Source organism: Amborella trichopoda, chromosome 4 (genome assembly GCF_054954075.1).
Source record: "Amborella trichopoda isolate Santa Cruz 75 chromosome 4, AtrichopodaSantaCruz75HAP2 v2.0, whole genome shotgun sequence".
NCBI classification, from domain to species: domain Eukaryota; kingdom Viridiplantae; phylum Streptophyta; class Magnoliopsida; order Amborellales; family Amborellaceae; genus Amborella; species Amborella trichopoda.
The window spans coordinates 48,604,802-48,628,629 of record NC_142339.1 but is presented as its reverse complement, the minus strand read 5'-3'; the positions used below and the strand labels follow the sequence as shown (position 1 = coordinate 48,628,629).

The window sequence follows — 23,828 nt, the reverse complement described above, 5'->3', positions numbered from 1 at the left end:
TATGCCTCTCGGATTTTTATCATTGCAGCCGCTGCATTTTTTGAGACTAAGTATACCATAAAACATGCGCCTCATTGCATGCATCTTAAATGTCTGTAATGCCCTTGATCATGCTTTTTCTGCCCCCATTTATATTTACCATTCTGGTGGATCTATGTTATTTGAACGTAAGCCGACACTATTTTCTGCACCAAGTTATTTTGTTGTTAATGTAATATGCAAGTTCACTTCCTTCCCAAGGGAATGGGCTACACTAGTGTGGGGTTTTGTATGCATGCAGTGAGTAGGTTGTACATGATGTTTATAAACTTTATTTTTATTAGGGAAAAGTTTATATAGAGACGAGGCCCTAAACAATCAAACTTGAGCCTACCACAAAAAATTCACTAGAAGAGGTTGTTTTGATACCCAAATATCTTCAAATTGATCATCTCGACATCAAGATGTATGCACATGAAAAAAATGGATTTCAAGTTTCGGAAAGTGTATTTTGTAATGCATTTTTGGACCGTCAATTTTCAAGTTTTCATAGATTTATGGATCTCCACTATTTTTTAACCTTTAAACTTTATAAATAAATATAAAAATATATTTTAAATCTATCACAAAGACTTACAACATTGACCATTTGAAGGTAGGCTCTAATTTGATTGTTTAGAGCCTAGGCTCTATATAAACTGCACCTTTTATATTAAGACAGATAAACTGCAGCTTTTATATTAAGACAGCGAATATAAGTCTTATATGTTTAGATAATTCCGTGGTTAGTCATATTTTATTTTATTTATAGATTAAGACAGCGAATTTAAGTCTTATATGTTTAGATAATACCGTGGTTAGTCGTATTTTATTTTTTTTATATGATGGAATTCAAAAGCGACGTTTAAAGTCCTCAAGAATCAAACTCAACACCGCTTGCAAGGATGCAGCTTTACGTCAACGCTATTAGCTATTTGATTGTAATAGCTTCCCGCTACTTACATATTACATTATGTCTTTATTTTCCTTTAAGAAAAAAAGGGAGTTGGACTTGGGCGGGTTACTCAAGACTCGGCCAAGGCCCAAATGAATATTTTGGCTGAGTTGATTTTCTAAACATTGTATGCATTTATTTAGGCAGTTTGAAGTTTGGAGAATAATCTCTAGGGAAAGTTTTCTATGATCTTTCTACAACATAGAAGTTCTATTCTCTTTTATTAAAATCCAGCTTTCAATTTTTTATCAAGAGAGCCACTCATCGTTTGATTTTAGATCCGATGTTTCAAAGTATTTTATTTTTAGTTTTTTTAATACAAATTTTCTGAATATGATATTTAGTACATGCTATCTTTTCAAGCGTACCTATAAAAAATATTAACAATAATTTTCAATAAAAAATAATGATTAAAATACCCCTTGAAATTTTTAGGGTATTTTGGTCATTTAATTTTATTAAAAATATTTTTTTTATATTTTTTGTTAGTGTGAGTTTAATAGAAGAATGGATGTCCAAAATTTCCCACTTTTCCAAAATGCAGGCACATACACAACCAATCAAATGATACATAATTTGAGTTTTATGTTTTAAACTGAGAACTATAAATTCATTTTGAAAGTAAAATATGGCATATTCTTCAAGGAAAAAAAGAAACTAAGAGAATCAATATAAAATTGAGATTTGTTCAACTTTATTTATTATGGCTACGGTGTAAGCATCGATGGGCCCATGGGAAAGCGGGTGCGCTTCACAAAATAGTACTAATGGAATACTATATGGGAATGTGCTTTCACATGGGTGGATCCACTTTTCCATGAACCAACAATGGAAAGTGGTGGTCTGCCATGAAAGTTCTTTATCCAAAAGAAATTTACCATGGATCAAATTACCACATGTTATAACTTATTTTATTAAAATTTGAACCAGAAAATCTATGAATAAAATACACAATTAAATAAAATATCATATAAATCATTATCATAATCTTGCATGTCACTGAAACCTCATTTATTAGGACTTTGAAATGAGTTCTTCGTGTTTTAAGAGAGAATATACTGCCCATCTCTGTTTGCCAGGGGTGTAAATGGAATGGGCCGGCGGTTCTACCCAGACCCAGCCTGTTAAGCTAATAGGCCTTTGATTGCTGAGCTAACCCAGCCAGCAAGCCCTATGAAGCGGCCCAGACCTTGGACATGTCGGCTACCCGACAAGATTACACCTCTACATAACTTAGGCCTTGTTGGACCTCATACTAAGGACCGCCCTGGCCTGTTAGGACAACAGTCCTCATACTAAGGCCCACTCTGGCTCGATGCGCCCTTTGCCAAGCACGAACCCATCCTGTGACATATGGGCTTTAAAGGCACCCGGGCCTGCCGGGTTTCACGCCTTACTCTTTGCCTTTCATATCTTTTATTCCAAAAAAAAAAAATTGAACTCTAAAAGTTCATAATATTTTGAATAAAATTAATAAATTGCTACTATAATTTATTTTAAAAACTTTAAAATTTTAAAATTTATATTTAATCTTGATCCCATGTATGAAAGGGGACCTGAACTATAAGCAGATGATCCTACTTTGAGAGTAAACAAGGCTCACATCTTGATGTCCTTAAGGTTCTTAAGTAGTACCAGATCTAATTGTCCTTGAATCAGGATTTAGCAGTAACTCTTTGGCCTGGAACACTAATAGAACCAAATCTATTCGTCGTTCTTTAATTTTCACTAAATTAATTTTATTCTGCAACAAAAAGAAGGCTCGCTGTTAATAACCCCTAATTTAAAGACACCAAAAATCGATTCTTTACAATTATTTTCTTTCATATTTTTTTGTACTTTTTTTTTGGTTTTAACACATTTTTGGCCGCCCGAGACTTGTCTAGTTCGAACGATTGAACTGGCTGGTTTAGGCCAGTTGAATCGCTTCCAGGCCCATGTCCAGTTAATTGTTCTGGTTTGATTTTTGATACATAGAACAACATTGGTGTGTTTGGCCTCCAAACAATGGAAAATTGTTTCATGCGGGCTGGAACGCACTTCTACATATGTTGCCAAAAAAGTGTAAAACATCCATCTTAAAGATGGATGCAAGTAGGTGTTCCATCTAAAAACAATGGAAACTAACTGTCCAAATGTTTTGCTACTATAATTATTATTTTTAATTTTTTTTTTTTTTTCATATTCATGATCTCCATGTTAGAGATTATGTGTCTTTAAAAATTAAGTCTTAAAATCCATCTAAAAAAAATAGATTTATTAAGAAGCCCGTATTTCTACATAGGCGGGCTTGGCCGCAGAGAAAACGGGTCCTCAAACAATACGTACAACCCAAACCAAAGCCACAGGAAAACAGTTCTTTAGGGGATCCCTGTTTTCTTTTTCTTTTTTTGAGTTGGTGGGCTAGAGTTCCTTACAAGAGGAAAAGAAAACCTCTACTTACTTACCAAAGAAAAAAAAAAAAACCTACTTTCATAAGCAGATTTCTACAATTCACCAATTTGCTTTTTTCAATATACTAAGGAAGTAGGCCATAGTGCATGTGCTCGAGTATGCAGGCTTCAGAATTATGGAGGTTGAGTAGAAGCCCTCTAGCTTCTATTCAAGGGGATTAAGACAAGGCAAAGAGATGGAGTTTTGTATATTCACATCGTAGATCATTTACTCTTTGCATAAATATGGAAATTTTCATTTCATCATCCAAACATGAAGAGAGAGAAGTCAAACCAATGTTTGAAAAACTTTCATAATCGAGTGGCTGGGGGCAGTCCTTCTGTTAAATATCGGTAAGGGGTGTTATGAACGAAAATTTGAGGTTTGCAAAAAAGGGAAAAGTGTTGAAAAAGGGGGAAAAATAAAAAAAGGAAAAGCTATTGGAAATCGGAGAAAATGGAAGATTTAACAGGCAAATATTGAAAAAATTCTGTAATTTTAGTTTAGCAAAAGAAGGGCATTTTTTTTTCCAAATTGACGTCCGTAATTCCATTTTTTAAAAATAAAGGATGTTATTTCTGTTTTACCATTCTTTCATTATGAAATTTGGAAAACCATTAACAGGTATTACCTCATTATATACATGCGGTTTGTGATGGGGGGAAAATTACATTTATTATTATTTTTTTTTCAATTTTTAAAGATGTACATTTTGATTTTAGTTTTAAGATTTATTTTTTAGGATTTTTAACACTAGATCAACAACAAAACCTAGATATGGCTGATTTCAACAAGTTTTTGTGGATCATCTATCTAAGGTTTGTGATTTCGACAAAACCATGGTTGCGACATGGGGCCGTCGAAGGGGTACTTTTGTAGATCCACCTCATGATCCAATAGATGACCGAATTCAAGAACTTGAAAGGCAAGTTCAACAGCTAACGAAATAATTCAAGAACCTCAATAATGAGCAAGATAGTAATCTTTTAGTCCAAAAGGATCTCGAGCACAAACCTTTTCACTTTTGCATTTTGTATGGAGAATTGAGTGTTGAAGATAACGACAAAAGACCTAGATATTGAGAACATCACTCGGGTTTCTGATTTAAATGATGAGATTTTTTATCCTAACACAAATTACATGGAAAATAAGCAAGTTATAGATTTGGATTCACCACCAATCTTCGATATATATTTAGATGAACAATAAGATTTTTTAGGAGATCTGATCTATGATAAAGATCAAGAGAATAATAAAGAGATTTTGGAAGAGGGTGAAAAATATGGAGAGAAGGCAACATAAAGATTGATCCAAATCATAGCCTTTGATGATCTCATTAATATTGAAAGGGTGGAGCATTCAAGAGATTTAAGCCATTGAAATCATAGTAGTGCATAGAGAGTATGGTTGATTCAGAATCTGCAAATTATGGCCCTAATTCATAATATACATATCTGGATCCGTTTCTTGAGGAATTATTTTTCCACGAATAATATTTGAGCTGACAAAGAAGATGGTTGAAGAACGTGGTTTTGATGTTGAATTCATCTTAACACATTTTAAAATTTGAGAACGAGTTTTCCAAGTGAAAATGATAGAGGGCAAAAATACACTTATGTTTTAATTTCTATTCAATTTTAAATGATATATATTTTTATTTTAATTTTAATTTTAAGATTTATTTTTAGGATTTCTAGTTTTTTAAAAATTCTAGGATCTTTATAGTTTTTTTTATTCCATGAATACTATTCACAATTACTACTGTTTATCGGGATAAAACTGTCATTATGAAATTTAAATTTAAATTAAAATATATAAGTCATTTAACCTTAATAGTGAATTATAATATATAAAAAAATAAACTTGGATGTATAATACTCACATCGTTGGCAACATAGAAGATGATATACACTTGTCCTTTCCTCCTATGGATATGCCATCGTTGGGAGGTTAACATAAGGCATAAGCTTTAGGTTCAAAAGTGAAGCCTAACCTCAAAACCCAACTAGACAAATACACTTCCGATGTCAAAAACCCTCGAGGAAATTTGTGCCTTTGATTAAGAAACTTGAAGTTCCAAAAATAAAACAGATCTGTTGAATTTATAAATATTTTAAAATTTAAGACTACTTAGATATGTTGAATCCATAAAAACTTAAAAAATTATGGGATATTTTGTACCTTTGACTAAGAAACCTGAAGTTCCAAAAATAAAGCAGACCTGTCGAATCCAAAAATACTAAAAAATTTAAGACTAAAAGCAGATATGCTGAATCCATAAATACCTACAAAATTATTTAGTCATGTTTTCCCCTTCAACCTACAACCCTATGGCAAGTGCCTCCATTTGTCTGAGATCGAACTCAGAAGATTTGTTAGTGCTTAAAGATGTGGTCACAAGCACCATTCGTAAAATTTGATTGGGAGTAGGAAACAGGAAGTACAGTAAATGTGGATTCAGATTCTCAAATAACATACCTTAATCAACTGTCCATACAAGTGTGCCAAAATATCCAGACAAATGAGAGCCAAAATGCATGCTCACTGAAGAAAATCGATTGAATTGAACAAGAATGTGCACACATCACCGGGGCTGTGGGGATCCATCTCTGCCAAATGCATTCGCATAATTAAAAGGACAGAAATGCACAGCAGGTAAGGCTTGTAAACGAACCTGTATAACAGGCCCTTTTCTTGATTCATTCTAAATGAAAAATAAACAAATAACACCATTCAAAACCAGATCGGGGCTCTTCAGCATTCTTGGAATAGAACCCACTAATACAGTCCTATTTCAACTTAATTATGTCCCTTTCACCTGTACATATATATGAGCACAATCATAGAGAGAGAGAGAGAGAGAGAGAGAGAGAGAGATGAAGACTTGATTATGACATGGTTCTTATATTTTCTTGCTCAAGAGATCAGATGCATCTCTCCTGCCAGAGATTCCGAAATCTTTATCCTTTGATGATTCTTGTAGGCCGTTATATTTCCCTTCATTATCTTCAAAAATAAGCCCAATATGCCTTTGATTCACCTCTTTTCTATCTACAATATCCGGCCCATCCATCTAGTAGTAGAAATAGTTGGAGTCCTTGTGGTTTGGTGCATCCTTACAGAGCATAGACCGCACCTCCATTACTGACCTCGGAGCCTCCAAGTCCTTCTCTTGCAAAGCATGCCCCTTCAGTCTCTGCATCTGAGATGCAAATGTGTCATCCAATATCTGCAAAACCATAACCAAAAGCCCAACAAAATGAAAAGAAATGCACAAGTCAGTTGGAAAATGCATAACTCAAAATGTCGTTAAAGAGGTATAAAACTCATAAAATGATTCTGATAATGCACCCACAGAGAACACTCAAAACACTACCAAGGTTTTAGACCTAGAAAACCCTGTTACTAGACCTAGAAAACCCTGTTACAACTTTGGATGAAGGTCTTTCAGGTAATTTCCCAAGGACAGATATTTCGAGCATTTTCAGAGCATTCTCTGCAAGGAGCACCTAATCAGATATTAATAACAATACTAAAAACATCATCATCATCATCATCATTATCATCCAAACCTTATCCCAACTATTTGGGTCAGCTGACAACAACAACAACAATAATAAATAATCAAAAAATAATAACGATAACAATCAGGAAAAATGCCATAAAACATTACCGCTACTGTAACTCGTGAACCTTTATACCATGACCTATTCTCTTTCCTATTCTCCAAGAAGTTGAGCACGTCCTGCAATCACAAGGGGAGCTGTAAGATTTAAGACATCCATTACAACTCACTACTTGGACATTGCCAATAAAGAATGATAAACTAACCTGACCCATTCGATCCCAATATCCCCGACATAACGCAATGAAAACGTGACTCTCAACAACATTGTGAAGATGACAAATAGTGTCTGTGAGCAGAGCCTTCAATGGCTGCATTCTTTCTCTAATCTCAGACTCCCCAACTGCATCCTTCGTATCTTGGATGATCTTTTTCAGTTTAGTCACACCCTGAAGTCGTGTCTGCAAACCAGAAATTATATGACCTAATTATTTTCTGTTTTGTCAAAATCAAGCATTACTTAACGTGAAAGAATAGAAGTTAAAAAGCCAAGAATGGGTGCACTTACATTGTCAGCAAGCTTTTCTACGATAGCTTGCAAGTAATTTCTGAACTTAGCTCTTAGCATCACTGTAACTTCACTTAGGCGTTCACCAGCAACTGAACTTCCACCCGACGGTATGCAGGCAACCCATGACTTTAACTGCGTCTCAATCTTGGGGCGCAGCACATCTAGTAACCGTTTCATGGTATTGAGGAAAATACCTACCTGAAATAGGAAATCCACCATCAATGCTCTATAATGAATTCACTCAAGAGATGTCAATGCTTTCTTGGTGGTCCCTCTTATATAGGCTAGAAGTCATGGGTTAGAGAGAGAGAGGAGAGCAACATGAGAACCAAAATACTCACTTCTTCAGGAACATTATAAGGGCATAGAGAATTTCGTTTGGCAAGTTTCTGAACATATTTCAAGCCAAACTTTTTGGGTGTCATGCTATCCTTGAGTGGTGCCAAAACATCTGCATATTGCCTCTCTAAGGCCTCAATCACTGCCTTCTCAACATCAGCAACAGCCTTTTGTTGACCATATAAACATCATGCAAGAAAATAAAAGAGTGAGATACAAGTTTCAAGGCTATTAGAAACTAATGATAAAAAGCAAAAGAATCCATAGTCTCAAATCAACATACATTTTCTAAAACAAATGTGTATTCAGGCCACCGGCAAATGATGATCTCATACTCATTCAATGTGTCTTTCAGACGATCATACATATCGTCAACAAATGGGGTTGTGCAATGTTGTGTTGTGACCCCTGACCACTTTACCTGCATTTTAATCATTAAAACCAGGTCCAGAAATCATAAAGCTGATGCAAAATTTCAGAAATAAAATTTTACCAAACTAGGATAACAGTTCAAATATGATATGGTAGTAATTGCCCAACTAACAAGTCTTTCCAATATGTGTGCAACATTCAGAATTGATAACTATAGGTATCCAAAAAATAAAATAAACTTGCAAGCTTTTGTTTTCTTTAATTGTTCATTGAGTGAACCTGAACTGGAATTGATAATTATGAGTATCCAGAAAATAAAATAGAACTCCCAAACTTTTAATAATCGGTAATCGAGTCAACCTTAATCCTACTTCATTTGAGGCCTCCAACTTAATTACTTGGAATTGCATGGATCAAAATATTAGCAACAATCAGTGCATCTTTGGATATTCCCAACCTCTCTCATGAAAACTCTTTTTTCCAGAATCCCCTAGCAGTATCATTCTTTTTTCTTACAAGTACCTCCAGTATCGCTGTTGACTAGAGAAAAAAGGAAGTCTGGACTTCTTTTTCTCTTAATTCACTATTAATTGCATAACTTGGTACAAATAAACTAACATTCTAATAATGAAACCTTTGCTATTAGAAGATCAACAATTGGCATGGAGGGCAGGAAATTCATACCTTATCTAGTTTACATGACTCAAGCAATATGTTGCGCTTATCTTTGATCCAAAGGATTATATACAAGTGGAACAATTCTTTAGCATCAACACCTCCTTTCATAGGACTGCAAATATTAATATATGTAGATGAGTAACAGAATAGAACCAACATTTGGCATATGTCCAATGATGTTATGCAAAAAATAACTAAACTGGTTATCAGTGCACAGTCGTTTTTTATGATGACTAGATCATCATCATTATTCCCAGACCCAGTGCTATATCTTTCATGTACAATGTATTAGATCCTCGCAATTAATGTCATATAAAAAGAAGTAACCCATTCATGTAAGTTATTATTCCCAGTGCTGTATCTTTCATTACAATGTATTTTAATCTCACAGTTAATGTAATATTACCTTTCATCCAAAAAAAAGGAACCCATTCATGTAACATCCATTAATAGGTTACCTGATATTCCAGCAAGCAAGATCCTTTTGAAAATCTGCAGCAGCAATGACAAGGTCCGCGACTGGTGGTGAAGGGCCAGAAGGCGGGCATGCAACAAGAAATGCTTGCAATCTACTGCAGAGCTCCACGCTGTATATAGATGCTGTGATATTTGGGAGATCAATAAAGCTGCACAAAAGAAGAAGTACAATATTCTTACATTCTTGGAACTAAACAGGCCAGGATTCTAATGACCGAACAAAGCAGATAACAAAAAAACAGAAACAAAACAGATTATGAAATTAGGGTAAGTAAAGCATTCACTTCCAATATGGAGGGCTCACGCAAAACATCCAAGTATATAGAGCTGTTCCCAATGTAAAACAGAATTCATTAGGCACAAGAAATTAAACTTTTTCAAGGTAGTCTTTTGGTTCATGAGTAAAAAGAATAACACGAACAATATGATCATTTGAAAATTTGTTGCATATATGCAAGAAAACAAAAACCAAGACAAACGACTGACTTGAAGCTTGTTATACATCTGCAGGCTCATTTGGAGTTAATGATACACATTCATGGCAGCAAAAGAAACCACACAGGTTTCTCCTTTTAATAACATAAAGTAAATCTTTTACCAAACAGTTCCGACTTTTCTCTAATAACATATTAAATGCAGGAAATCTATGGCATAAGTTGAGAAGCTACTACATAACTATAACTCTTTAAGTGTTACAGTTGAACAAATAAGATTGTCTATGACAGAGGCATCGCAAAAAGACTACAAGGCCAACTATTCTTTTTGTGAACTTCCACTTCCGATAGGGTAACAATGATATGAGCACCAACCTAGGGAGTACATGCTGTTCATGAATCTCAATATCGGTGTAGACTTCATTCCTGACATTTACACAAAGTGTTTTCATCTTTGAGTAAGCGGTAGAAAGAGCCACAACATCATTTTCGTTATTGTTAGCCGCAACAAACTCATCAGTTTCTGACATGTGCCTTCGTGATCTCTTCTTTGCAGCAGCCTTCACATTCATCATAAATGTACACTAACTAAACAACGCTTACCAGTTCAAAGCAAATATATAAATGAACCACACTGAAAGAAGAAAGAGGTCAACTTTTTTTATGTTACCGTACCTGAAAATAACTGCATAGACTCAATTGTACTTCTGGAGAGAGTATATCATGAAGAAGACTGAAAAGCTTTACAGCAGGCACCAAAGCAGGTGCAGGAACTCCAGTTGCAGGCCTCATAACATTGATCAGACCTGAAGAAGATGACTCATCTAAAGACTTGTAATTCTCAAACACTAGCGCAAGAATCTGTTCAACCTGCTCCTCCACTTCTCCCAGGATGCGTTTCTGGCAACAACAGAAAAAGGGTTTCTAAGGGAAGATATAAAAGCCCATGATGAATTCATTGACAAGCATGTGAAGACACAGTTAACTTCCTTAATACATTTTCTTCAATAAACTTTCTAATTATCTGTCATGGATGCACATAATAAAGAAGCTACCAAACCGAAAGCTCTACGGTCATCAGTGTTATGCACAAGTCGCTAAGTAACGAACTATGAAACACAACTATTTACACACCTCTTGACGACTTAGAGTGTTCTCCAGCCGACTCTTCACTACAGGCACTAGCAAATCATGCACGAGGACCAAGCAGTCCTCTGTGGGTGTTGCCACATCCATAATATAAGAAAGGTATCTGAACTCAAAGAAATTGTTATGTTAAAACAGTGAATAACATACAGATGCAACAGGGTTACATATTGGATTAAGCACTTCAAGGCTATTTAACAACAAAGCATTTTAAAACAATGTGACAATTGAGAAGGAACATCCCCCATAATAAATGTAAAGGAACTATGTATCATTTCAAAGATGCAAGAGTCCTGACTACCTTAGTTTGGCATATGCGTCTGAAACCCCATAATATGATGCAAACTCCATGAGTAGCCACCTCCATGACCCATGCAACACTAAGTTCCTTTGCTGAAAATGTTGAACTTTCAGTGCCACTTCCAGAACCAAGTCATATGCCACAGTTTCTGCTACAGGGCCACACTGGATAGATGACACGAAATTGAAATCAAAATAATGAAGGCCCACATTTTGCGCACAGAATTCAGTGGAGAATAAATGGCTACAAAGAATAGACTTATGTAAGAAGAAAATAACTGAAACTAAGAAATAGATAGCTCATCTCATCAAGCCACACCCCAGCAATGGAAGACAAGAAATAGAGATAATCCAGATAACTGAAAAAACTGGAGACTTCCATATGCAACAATAGCGTACTAAAATATTAAATTTTCAGCTTATCATAAATTGCCTTTCAAACCCTTAGCTTATATGGAACAGGCAAAATAGCATGCCTGTTCCAAGAACATTCAGTGAACTAAGGGTCTAGAGATTTTATAAGACTGACAGAACTAGAAATCATCAGGATCTCAATCACTATTGCAAAAGGTTCCCCTTCATAATGGCAGTACAGTCAATATTGGCATGGAATGCAAAAGAAAAGAAGAAAAATAAAAAGAAATAGACTCTACTCATCATGCGAAATAAACACCAACCATAATTTACTGATACTAAAAAGACAGAAAGGGGAAACTACTGTTTCAATGACCAGAATGAACTTAAGTAATAACTTTGGCTAGGCATGAAACCATTGAATTAACCTTTTTTTTTTTGAAGGACTTGGAACCATTGAATTACTTAATTATCACAAAACATATAGGTAAATAAGAGTATCATATTAACCAGGGGTGGGTAAGTGTACCTTCAAGGAATTCAAGTCATCTGGGGTGGTAGTGTAATTTATGTAGAGTTGCAGTCTCCCTACAAGCTCATGTTCTGGCTCATGATAGATGGACCACCACCGAAGCTTTTCATTCTGCAAAGGGCAGGTTTCAGATATCTTCAAGATACCAATCTTTATCATCAAGAAACATAAAATACCATCTGCACAACTATCTATCAATATTGAGATCATAATATAGAACGAAGTGTCTGCGCCCTTACTGGATCCTCAGCAATAGTAGCCACTTGGGCAAGCACGCGACCATGAATGTTTCCTTTGGAATCAAGAACCTCAACAATTAGGTCATCCCCTAGACTGTCTGGTAAGCTGAAATAATACATATAAGAGCAGCATTAAACATAGATATGAATATACATGACAGATGAAAACAGATCCATTAGAAAATTATTCTCATGCCTGTATTGGTATAGAAAGTTAAATCACTTGGTCATCACGGAAATAGCATACATACAAGAAATGGGACTCTCCAGATCCTGGCTGCATCCTAAATGCTTCACCCTCAGGTGAACTTTTCATTCTCAACAAACAATAGTAAGTCTCTACACATCAATAGAAAATAATACCAGTCACGACCCCAAAAAAAACAAAAAAATGCAAGATGAAAACGTAACAAGATCAAAATATTGGCATACATACCTTGCACAACTTCATAAGAAGAACTGTTGCGCAATGTAGTAACCCCAGTTTTTAGAAGACTAGACACCTGCTTAATATATTGAGTGCTAGCTTGAACATAAGCCAAGCTATGCCTTGAGAAAGTAGCATGGGCGGGTGTACGAGGTATAACCCGAACTCTCTTGACAGCATCCCATCCAGCAGAAACAGTTGATTGAAAATTGGACATTCGACTCTTAAGTGAATCCAATTTTATTTTTGATGGTCCCAAAGATGAGAAACTGCATCCAGATGGCATGTCCAGCATCATCTTCACTTTACGCACTACACAAAGCTAAGTTTTAGTTTTATATGCTGAAAATAACTAAATAAAAAGACAAATAACTTAACTATAGTTAAAAAATGTAAGGGAAAATTATAAATATCCCCCTTGACTCCACTTTCTAAACATCCTACCCCCAACAACTTTTTAAAACACTAATAACATCCCAGTACTTTTTTTTTTGCACTTTGCCCAGTCAAAAATGACCAACATACCCCTCTATGCCTCATACCCACATTTCCAATCACTATCAAATTAATGTGCTGGACCGCTCTGGCACATTTTTTGTGTCAGTCCAACATATTTTTTTTGCTGGACCGGACTCATTTTTTGGTCCGGTCGCCGGACCAGCACTATGAAACTATCGTTTTTGTGTCAATTTTGCACATATTTGTTTGTCAGACCAGCACATACTCATTTTTGGTCCGGCATCAAAAAAAAAAAAGGGTATTGTAAACATGGGTCAAATGGGGATATTTTAGTTAAAAAAAAAGTACCTTTTTTACTTGTGGTTGTAGCTGCAAAAGAAAACAGTAATGGGGTTCACAGAGTGATATCAAAAGTGTTGGGGGGGGAGGGATTGCCTAAAAAGTTAAACTTGGGAAGTTTTAGTCATCATCATCATCATCATTGGCTACACGAATCCTAGTCTTCCATTCTGCTCTATTAAAGGCCATACCCTCAATGAGGCCATTAGTCCCCATAGCTTTTCGAACTACTTCCAACCACGTTCTTTTGAGCCTACCCCTTGCCCTTTTCAATCCTTCCACTAGAACTAACTCGCACATCTTAACAGGTGTTATATTGGGACGACGCCACAGATGGTCAGCCCACCTAAGTCCACTCTCTCTCATCTTATCACCTATTGGTGCCACACCTAAACTTTTCCGAATGGATTCATTTTGGATACTATCCCTTCTTGTCTTGCCACTCATCCATCTCAACATCCTCATCTCTGCTACACTCATTCTATGGGTATATTGTTTTTGTTCGCCTAACATTCTGCCCCATAAAGTAAAGTTGGTCTCACAGTTGTCCAATAGAGATTGCCCTTCAGCTTCATTGGTATGCAGCGATAAATAAATTCTAGTTGTACATCTCCACTTCGCCCACCCAACTCTAATTTGGTATGCAACCTCTTCCTCAATCTCTCTATTTTCCTGGATTATCGACCCAAGATATCGAAAGTGTAGTCTTATTTTACTTACTGGCTATCAATCTTAACTACTTCCTCATCTCGACTCCTATTATTCCTAAACTTGCATTCCATACACTTTGTCTTAGTCTAGCTAATTTTAAAACTTTTGGAGTCTAGAACATCCCTCCAAAATTCTAACTTTGTGCTGACGTCGTTTCGGGTTTCATCAATCAAAACTATGTCATCTGTGAACAACATGCACCACGGCACCTCATCCTATAAGTGCGGAGTTAAGTCATCCATAACTAAAACAAAGAGGTACGAGCTCAATGCTGACCCTTGATATAGACCTATTGTCACTAAAAACTCATTCGTCTCTCCACTAGTTGTTTATACACTAGTTAGTTAGCACTCCATCGTACATATCTCTCACCAAGTCGATGTAGAGTTTGGAGGCTCCTTTCTTTCTAACACCCTCCAAATCAAATCTCGAGGTACTCTATCATAAGTTTTCTCTAGGTCAATAAAGACTATGTGGAGATCTTTTCCCTTCGTCCAAAACTTCTCAATCAGTTGCCTCAGTAGGAAAATAACCTCGGTTGTTCACCTTCCTGCCATAAAACCAAATTGGTTTTCAAATACACTCGTTGTTGCTCAATCATTCTCTCCCAGAGCTTCACAATATGGCTCATAAGCATGATCCCTCAATAGTTCGCACAATTCTGTATGACTCTTTTGTTCTTGTAAATAGGTACCACAATACGTTTTCTCCATTCGTCTGACATTTTCTTTGTTCTCAGCACCTTGTTGAACAACTTCGTCAACCAGTCAATGCCAATCTCCCCCATGCACTTCCAAACCTCTATCGAGATACCATATGGTGTCCTAAACCTATGAATATATCTATGACCTCCACCCTCATTCTTTCTTTACCTTGGGGAGTTTTAATAATTTTTCTTAAATATAACCGTCTTTTATCCACACCAATAAACATGTATTATGACCCATTAAAACAATGTCTCAGATCTCCCATTAGTCTTCCATATCTCAACCCATTGAAACCACAGTCTAAAAGTCAAACATGAAGTTATTTAGTAGCCTTTGTTACAAGAGGCACATACTGCAGTCACATTTTCATTCCCAGAATATAATATCCATGGTGCACCTTGGACGATTACAGATGGCATCAAAATTTGTTTGTAGCAATGCATATAGTATGTTAAACGCAGCCCTGATCTTAGGTTTCACTTCTAAAATTTAACTGATGCTTCAAGATATTAATGTTGTGTTTGGGAAGGGATTGTTTGCCAGTGCCTTTCATGGAGGGACAGCTTTCCAAAATGCCACTCCCAATCTAGCTTCACATTGGGAAGGAAAAGAATTCATGAGGTTGTTTTATTCCTATGTGACTTTCCACAATCCCACACCACCAAAAAGAAAATGATGAAAAGTGAACGACGCCACCAACAAGGACAGTGAAGCTAAGTTTTGACATGAGTTCTTGGGAAAATTCTGGGCTGGCAGGTGTGGGGGGTACTTTGTGGAATTACTGCAGAAAAACCCTCTTGAAATATTTGTGCCCCATTGCATGTACATGACTCCAATCAACAAGAGGCATGAACACTGCTCTTCAGTCTAAGGAGTCTCAATTCTTAAGACCGACTGGAATTCCATAATCATAGAAGTCAACTCAAGCAATGTGATAACCTCGGCACAAAAAGAGAATAGCTAATCTTGGCAACTAAACAACATCTCTAACGAGATCTAGGATGGGCTGCGTCACTTGACAACGAGAAGCCCATGAAGAAGCCAACACTTTGTCAAAGCGTCTTTTGATAAATAGCGTTTATTTTGTGAGCAGAGAGTACATTTATAGAGCTTCACTTTTTATAGTATTTTCATAAAGTGTGTTGTGGGACAGAAATAGAGTGTCTCATGTAACAATACACTTTTACATCAATTGGTTAGTGAAAAACAGTTAACATTCAAAGACAAAATACTAAACTGAGCATACATTGAATCACTGCAATCTGACGAGAACAAGTAGCATTCACCAAATTGCTAAATTAGATGAAGCCAAGTGTACATTCCAAGTCATTGTCCATAACAAAGTATGACACGAATTAGGTTATTCTTAATCAGTGTTTAGAAAATCAACTCGACCAAGATTCTTGGGTATTGGCCGAGGCAAGTTACTCGGGCTCGCCCGAGTCCAGCTCATTTTTTCTTAAAAAAGAAAATGAAGATAGCAATGTAAAATGTATAATTATTGGGCAGCTCTTTGCAATCAAACAACTAATGGCACATTGGTCATGACACATTACAGAGAGCTGCTTCCTGCAAGACATTAAGAGTTTGATTCTCAAGGGGCTTACTTGTTTTTTAGAACTTCTATCATATAAAAAGATGACAATCTTTTAGAGTTCGATTCTCAAAGGGCTTGCATTTTTTTTAGTACTTCTATCATATAAAAAAAATGACAATCTTTAAAAAATAGATGTTCACAAGCGGGATTCGAACCCTGAGCACACTAAGACTTATGCGCCACTACTAACCGTGAAGGCCTTCAAACATATATGAGTTAGATTTGATATATTATACAAATAAAGTTTACTAACATGTTGTACAGTCTGATCGCCCAAAACTCGCCTCGCCTGTAGGGTGAGACCGAGTTACTCGGCCGAGGCCATTCTCGAGGGGCTTACATTTTTTTTTAGTAACTTCTATCATCTTAAAAAATGACAATCTTTAAATAAATAAATGACAATCTTTATAAAATAGATGTTCACAAGCGGGATTCTAGGGGGGGGATCCAAACCCTGAACACACTAAGACTTATGCGCCACTACTAACTGCGAAGGCCTTCAAACATATATGAGTTAGATTTGACATATTATATAAATAAAGTTTACTAACATGTTGTACAGTTTGATTGCCCAAAACTCGCCTCGCCTATAGGGCGAGGCCGAGTTACTCGGCTGAGTCCATTCTCGAGGGGCTTACATTTTTTTTTTAGTAACTTCTATCATATAAAAAAATGACAATTTTTAAATAAAGAAGTGACAATCTTTATAAAATAGACGTTCACAAGCGGGATTCAAGGGGGGATTCCAAACCCTGAACACACTAAGACTTATGCGCCACTACTAACCACGACGGCCTTCAAACATATATGAGTTAGATTTGACGTATTATATAAATAAAGTTTACTAGCATGTTTTTTTTAATATAATAATAAAATTTACTAACATGTTGTACAGTCTGATCACCCAAAACTCGCCTCGCCTATAGGGTAAGGCTGAGTTACTCGGCCGAGGCCATTCTCGAGGGACGTACATTTTTTTTTAGTAACTTCTATAATATAAAAAAATGACAATCTTTAAATAAATAAATGACAATCTTTATAAAATAGACGTTCACAAGCGGGATTCAAGGGGGGGAATCCAAACCCTGAACACACTAAGACTTATGCACCACTACTAACAGCGAAGGCCTTCAAACATATATGAGTTAGATTTCACGTATTATATAAATAAAGTTTACTAACATGTTGTACGGTCTGATCGCCCAAAACTCTCCTCGCCGATAGGGCGAGGCCGAGTTACTCGCAGAGTCCGAGTGGCCTTGCTCAGAACATTTCAGCCATACATAACAAACAGGAAACTGATATAGAGTGGTTTAGTAGTGAATCCGATTCGGCAAGTCCTACTCGGACTCTGAGGGCTACCGAGTCCGGAACCAAACCCACATGAACCGGCTGAAATCTTGCCGGATCCCAATATGTATTATTATTTTTTCCTGCACCGAGTCTGAGATTCCTGACTTGGGCTCCGGACCCTAGCATCTCCAGACCTAAGGCCATGGCTTAAACCACTGAACTTTAGAGTTAGTATAATAGCTAAGGCTAAGTTTGCTAGTATATCAATACCTTGCACCTTCATTCTGCCAATGGTTTTTTTGGGCTTTGGTGCAGCTCCCTCTGGCAAAATATCCTTAGCACGTGTTGCCAGTAATTCTTCTTCTGGTTGTAGCAATATCTGTTGCAAACTATTCACACATAAAGCATAGTAAAATAAGGCAAGTGAATTAGCTCTTGACTCCAGCCCGCCAACTCCAAAATCATGCATTACTGAGACATCCATGTATTTTTTCATTTTCAGAGGGCACAGGAATGGGAAAAAGAAAGTTTCCGCACTTACCCAAATGCATTTCGAAGTAGAGCACATTCATTCTCCAAAAATACAGGGGCTTCCATGCAACCCCTAGCCCATGAATGAAGGCAAAGCCGGACACATGCATCATACGCAATAACGGCTTGCCATGGCCCCTGTCCACTGAACATTGGCAAAAATGTGAGATTTTTCATATAAACAATGACAATAATACTAAAGCTAACAATTGTTTGCAATAAGATATAAATTGATTCATCATATAGTCAATATACAAGCACCAAGTTCAAGTTTGCCACAGAGATGATAAATATATTACACACCTGACATGAAAGGTGGGTGCACGTACTGGTAAAGGGCCAATGGATGAACCCACTGCTTCCCCAGAAACAACACTGGCAGGCCTACAAAGCATAATGCACAATTAATATTAAACAAAAATAGGACGCATGCATGCATTGACAATTAGAACAAATGCATGCTTGCAGACACCCATGCTCCTTAGTCATGCATGCTGATAGCATCTGTATATGGGTGTGTCGCATTCATCATGCAATGTAGCTGCCCAGGTTCAAGTGCTTTCATTGATTTACTTATTTGTTTATTTTTTTAATAATACTCACAGGTATCAAGTGTTAGTTCCACCAAAAAAGGATATCAAGATTCATATCATAGAAAATTAATTGTTTCTACAACCAAAAAAATTAACAGTAACATCAACCTGGTGCATTGATTGGGCAGCTCAGTTGCCTTATTATCATGTGCACTGACCCCATGACCTAGGTCTTTGTCCAATGTGGGGTCTGCCCTAGCAGACCTGGCTGCATCTGCAGCATTTGGTGCCGTGGAGGCAGTATTCAGTGGCTTTTGATGAACGGCATGGTTATTTTCCTTTCCAGAGCCATTAAATGGGGGAGCACTTGGAATGTCTTCTGATAGTTTGTTTTGCCGTAAAGTTCTTGCTTCAATCTGTGGTAGAAAATAAATTATCTAATTAATAAGCAAATTACAAAGAATTGGATCTTCTATATGACCATCCAAATGATCAAATGCATTTGAAAGTACCAAGCCCAATCAGTAAAGTCGATCACACAAACAATTTGCCAGAGATGCAATGCAACATATATAAAAGAATATCAGTGTTCAGAAACACTGCCTGGGCAAGGTACACGGGCCCTGCCCCAGATGAGTTGGTCGGGTGACTCGGCTCCCTCTCAAATAAGTCGAGACCTAGACAAAGCAAGAGAAAAAGCACCAAAAAATAGGGAAAATAACAAATCCCTAAAAATCAGAAAATATTATTTAAAAACTAAAAAAGAAATCATACATATGTATATATATATATATATATATATATATATATATATATATATATATATATATATATATATAACCATGAAATATGAAAAACATGGATGTTATTGGCTTAAAAACAAACAAAAAAATCCAAAATAAATATGGGAAAATAGAAAAAAATAAAAAATAAGAAGTTTATATTATGTACAGAACTAATTAATGATATTCTATAATTGAATTTAGTAAAATATCAAATATAGGAATTTAGATTGAACAATGAAAATTATACAAAATTTTGAGGCTGATTTCCCAATCTTTGAGCCCAGTGCAAATCATGCCTCCAATCCTTATGAAGTATTCCGTATATCACCGAAATGAAAACCTTTCAGGTTTTGCCAGTCCGAGCTCTTGAAAATTCAGATAAATAATACATCAGAATTTTAGACCTGTCAAAATCTAATATTTTTGTGTTTTATTGAGGAAAAAGAGCCTATGGTTGGATCAATGACATAAAATAGGCTTGGGATTCAGAACTCTTCAAGGGTCGACTCAAATATGCGAAGAAATTGCAAACTTTTCACATTCAGACAAAGCCTTGCCAGAAACTCTAGAACTCAAAAATCTCTGAAATCGGAGTTTTTGTCTGAAATCCCATGCTTCTAATGCATAGAACAAGCAAAAGTCTAGTTAAGGCACGAATCTGGGGAAAAATGAGGGACTCCAAGGCTAAAAAACAAATAGGAAATAATAGACAAGGGCAGATTTGCGCCTCCCCTTGTTTTATACTAACAGTGTACAGTACTCAGGCAAGTATTGTACTGACTCATCTGAATACCATACAAACTCGGGTACAATACTCGCCTGAATACTGTACAGGATACCCAGGGGCACCTTGTACCAGCCTTGGTAGGCTGCTGAGACCGAGTGCATCGCCCAATCCTAAGGCGACTCAGGTGAGTCTTTGAACATTGAACAATACAAAGGCCATGAGAATATGCAGTTTAAGAGCAGGCACGAAACCTATCACTTAATATGTGACTAAAAGTTTGAACATCATGTGTGTGGTGAAGACAACAAGACCGAGATGTGTTTTTAATCTCACAACCAAATTCCCCAATATAACATTAGCAATCGGTAGTGATTGGTGAGTGCAACACAGAATTAACAAGGCTGCTTATTTCTTTTCTTTTTCAAAATGGGGTCCGGAATAAAACCGAGCCCAACTTCAAAAAGTAAAGAACTAATTGAACAATGATGAATTTAAAATCTTTCAGAGAACTATTTTCATAACTAGAATAACTTGATCTATGAGACATGCACATTCTGAAGAGTCAAATGATTGGTGCAACTGCAAAGAACAACATATCAAAACAGAAAAGAAGAAAAAATTAAGTATAGAGTACATCAATATGCACCAACATTTTGTCTAGAATAAGATTTAGGCAACTAAATATCGCTTGATTCCAATACTTGAAAACCAAGACTTCCTGTATAATGCAGTGATCTTGTTTATCTAATGCAGTCATGATCTATTACATAATTACTTGCTTATCATGTTTCACTGTAGGATCAGGATTCATGATAGGGATGCGGCAACAGTTAGGATGGGTGATTTGGTTTAACTGGACTCTAAAAGGGCAAGGGACAGGCCTTAAAGGACATGGATGGAAGTAGTTAGAAAATATATTGTGCCATATGATCTGATTGAGGGTATGGCCCTCGATAGAGCGGAATGGAAGAACATGATTCATGTAACAGATCCCAAATAGTTGGAATAAAGCTCGGATGATGATGATGATCATCATCAACAATATCATATTTCGCTGTAATTAGATAAACTAATTACTTCATTCATTTGTTCCTTTTTTATAATGTTGATAAGTAAGACTTAATACAATACATGATTCTTCCCATGATTTTCCTTGTCAGAAAAATCATATTCCCTCCAAGTTTCAAAATTAACAAAAATATCTCTAACTATGATTAAAAGTCTAATCATGTCTAAACTTCTCCAGAATAATCCTAACTTGGTAGAAACTATTAAAACTATAGCTTTTTGGCAATCACAATAAACCTCCTTGAATGCAATTTCTTGCAGTTTTGTACCATGGAGTCCACTGAAAACTGCTTATGAAGGCTTCAATATTCAAAAACAGAATTCAATTTTCAAAACTAAAATTGGTCCAGCACTTTTCTGTGACATGATTTACCATAGTCCAAAAGAAAGACAAGTTCAGCACATGGTATATGCTGATAGATAGGAAACTTGTAAATACTCATATATAAGAATAAAAATATTCACCTATAGAAAGATACAAAAGGGTGAAAAAAAAAATAACAGGGGAACTTCAAATCACACAAAAAAAAAAAAGCCACAGAGGGAGAGAGAGACAGACCTCTTCAGAAATGAAGCCTTCATCTCTTCTTCCATGGGGAAAATGTTTGCTCTCCCTTTGCGTAACCTCAGAGCTCCCTGCCGAATCTGATGACTCATCCTCTACATAGTCAGCGCACTCGCCATTGGGATATCGTACTCCCCTCAATCCCGGTTTCTCTGAGACAAAGACCGGTCCATTTTGCACAGTGCCACTTGAGTTAGGCATCAAAGTTTCCCTTGATGAACTATAATCTGAATAAAGGCGATCACTTGAATACTGTTGTTGCATAGAAACTGGAGTATTGTATCTTTGAGCACTTCCATTAGAAGGCTTACGATTAAAAACCCTAATCTCCTCTTGTGGAGATGAATCGAGGGAGTATCTTCCCCCATAAATGTATTCCTCAGAATCAGTTGAATATTGCGACTCAGTACCAAAGCCACTTTCATCCCCAGGCATTACTTGGGGAGCAGACATATATGCACTCCTGAGCTTGGAGGGAGGGAGCCCAAAGTTCCTAACACCATTTCGCATGTTGAGGATTGGATCGTGCACCGAGCCCTGGTTAATAAATGTCAATATAGTATCAAAAGTTTGAGTTTATAGCCAGGACTCTGTTAAAAAATGGGACTTTTGATGACATTATCAAAAAAAATTAAAAAATGGGACTTTTGATGAAAACATTAATCTTCCCCCATCACACCCAATTCCCAAAGTAATTTTTTATGAAATTTATGGGAAATTTAAGAGAAGTTACATAATAAACTAGAACATCAGATTGAAACCATGAAAGTAGAGGACCAATCTACCATTGTAGTTATCTCAGAAATAAACAAACAAATAAACAAGAAAAAAACAAAGCAAATACTGGTTTTATTACCTCACTGGCCCATTTAAGGCCATTGCGGCCCTCTGTATACATCTTCAAGCCCCACTGTTTCTCACTCTTGCCTGGATCAAAACCCCCATATCAGCATTCAAAGCCCCAAAATCAAAGAAAAACAAAACCGTTCCACAAAAAAAAGAGACAAAATTTCTTGCACTAAACTTCAATGCAAAAGGTTTTACAACTGCATCTCTAACTGAAACCCATGTTCCAAACTACAAATCTCTACAAAGCCAATACACCCCAAATCAGAACCCACTTTCTCTCACTAACCCAGCAGCATTACAACTTCCCCTTGCACTCCATAGCTACTGAGGAAAATAAACCACTGGACATATTTAAATTCATACTAAAATGGACCAAAATGAACAAACCAGTCAGGAGACTACCACGAGAAATATAAAATTTTTATGAGAGAATTTGCAGATCCCAAGGGATAATGCCTGGCTGCCTTCTCCCTCAAACCCTCTGCTACTACACTGTTCTCTCTCTTCTCTCTCTCTTCTCTCTCTCTCCTCTCTGTTCGCCTCCCCTTTTATTTCAAAAAAATAGGTAAAGAAATGGAAAGAAAAAGGGAAATTCATATCGCTTGAACTTACTAAATAACAGCAGGGAATCACCTTTCCATTATCTAATATTAATCTCTGATTCATTCTATACCTTAAAATGTGCTCTCTCTCTTTCTCTCTCTACACAGTCAAAATATGGTTGTCTTCCTCTTTCTCTCTCTACCCGCAAGGCACGGCACGTCGGGGTTCCGTCGAATCGGCCAAACGGGAAGCTGACGTGGCAAGAGGTGGGTTCTCGGATT

At 36.5% G+C, this 23,828-nt stretch overlaps 1 protein-coding gene and 1 long non-coding RNA gene across 5 annotated transcripts; one reads left to right on the top strand and one right to left on the bottom strand.

Moving 5' to 3' along the window:
- Positions 1 to 6,062: 6,062 nt before the first annotated feature.
- LOC18431026 (pesticidal crystal cry8Ba protein) lies at positions 6,063 to 23,749 on the bottom strand. 4 transcript variants are annotated; one of them, XM_088865424.1, is made up of 23 exons: positions 23,638 to 23,749; positions 23,012 to 23,082; positions 22,150 to 22,692; positions 19,179 to 19,426; positions 18,781 to 18,861; positions 18,488 to 18,622; positions 18,217 to 18,335; positions 12,850 to 13,152; positions 12,665 to 12,752; positions 12,414 to 12,519; positions 12,172 to 12,285; positions 11,290 to 11,453; positions 10,977 to 11,094; positions 10,518 to 10,742; positions 10,218 to 10,402; positions 9,390 to 9,557; positions 8,938 to 9,043; positions 8,165 to 8,302; positions 7,884 to 8,048; positions 7,540 to 7,740; positions 7,238 to 7,432; positions 7,080 to 7,151; positions 6,063 to 6,635 (listed from the first exon to the last, which is right to left on the bottom strand). In XM_088865424.1, the coding sequence occupies exons 2-23, from the start codon at positions 23,051 to 23,053 to the stop codon at positions 6,480 to 6,482; spliced, it is 3,672 nt and encodes a 1,223-aa protein (XP_088721550.1). In that variant the 5' UTR covers positions 23,054 to 23,082; positions 23,638 to 23,749; the 3' UTR covers positions 6,063 to 6,479. The 4 variants fall into 4 exon arrangements, with proteins under 4 accessions (XP_088721550.1, XP_088721549.1, XP_011622182.1 ...); XM_088865423.1 differs by having other exon boundaries at positions 23,617 to 23,717; XM_011623880.3 differs by lacking the exon at positions 23,638 to 23,749 and adding an exon at positions 23,407 to 23,526.
- Positions 9,594 to 10,131, top strand: LOC148782543 (uncharacterized). Its single transcript, XR_016054635.1, has 3 exons — positions 9,594 to 9,675; positions 9,919 to 9,970; positions 10,048 to 10,131. It is a non-coding gene; the product is annotated as an uncharacterized LOC148782543 (long non-coding RNA).
- Positions 23,750 to 23,828: the final 79 nt, after the last annotated feature.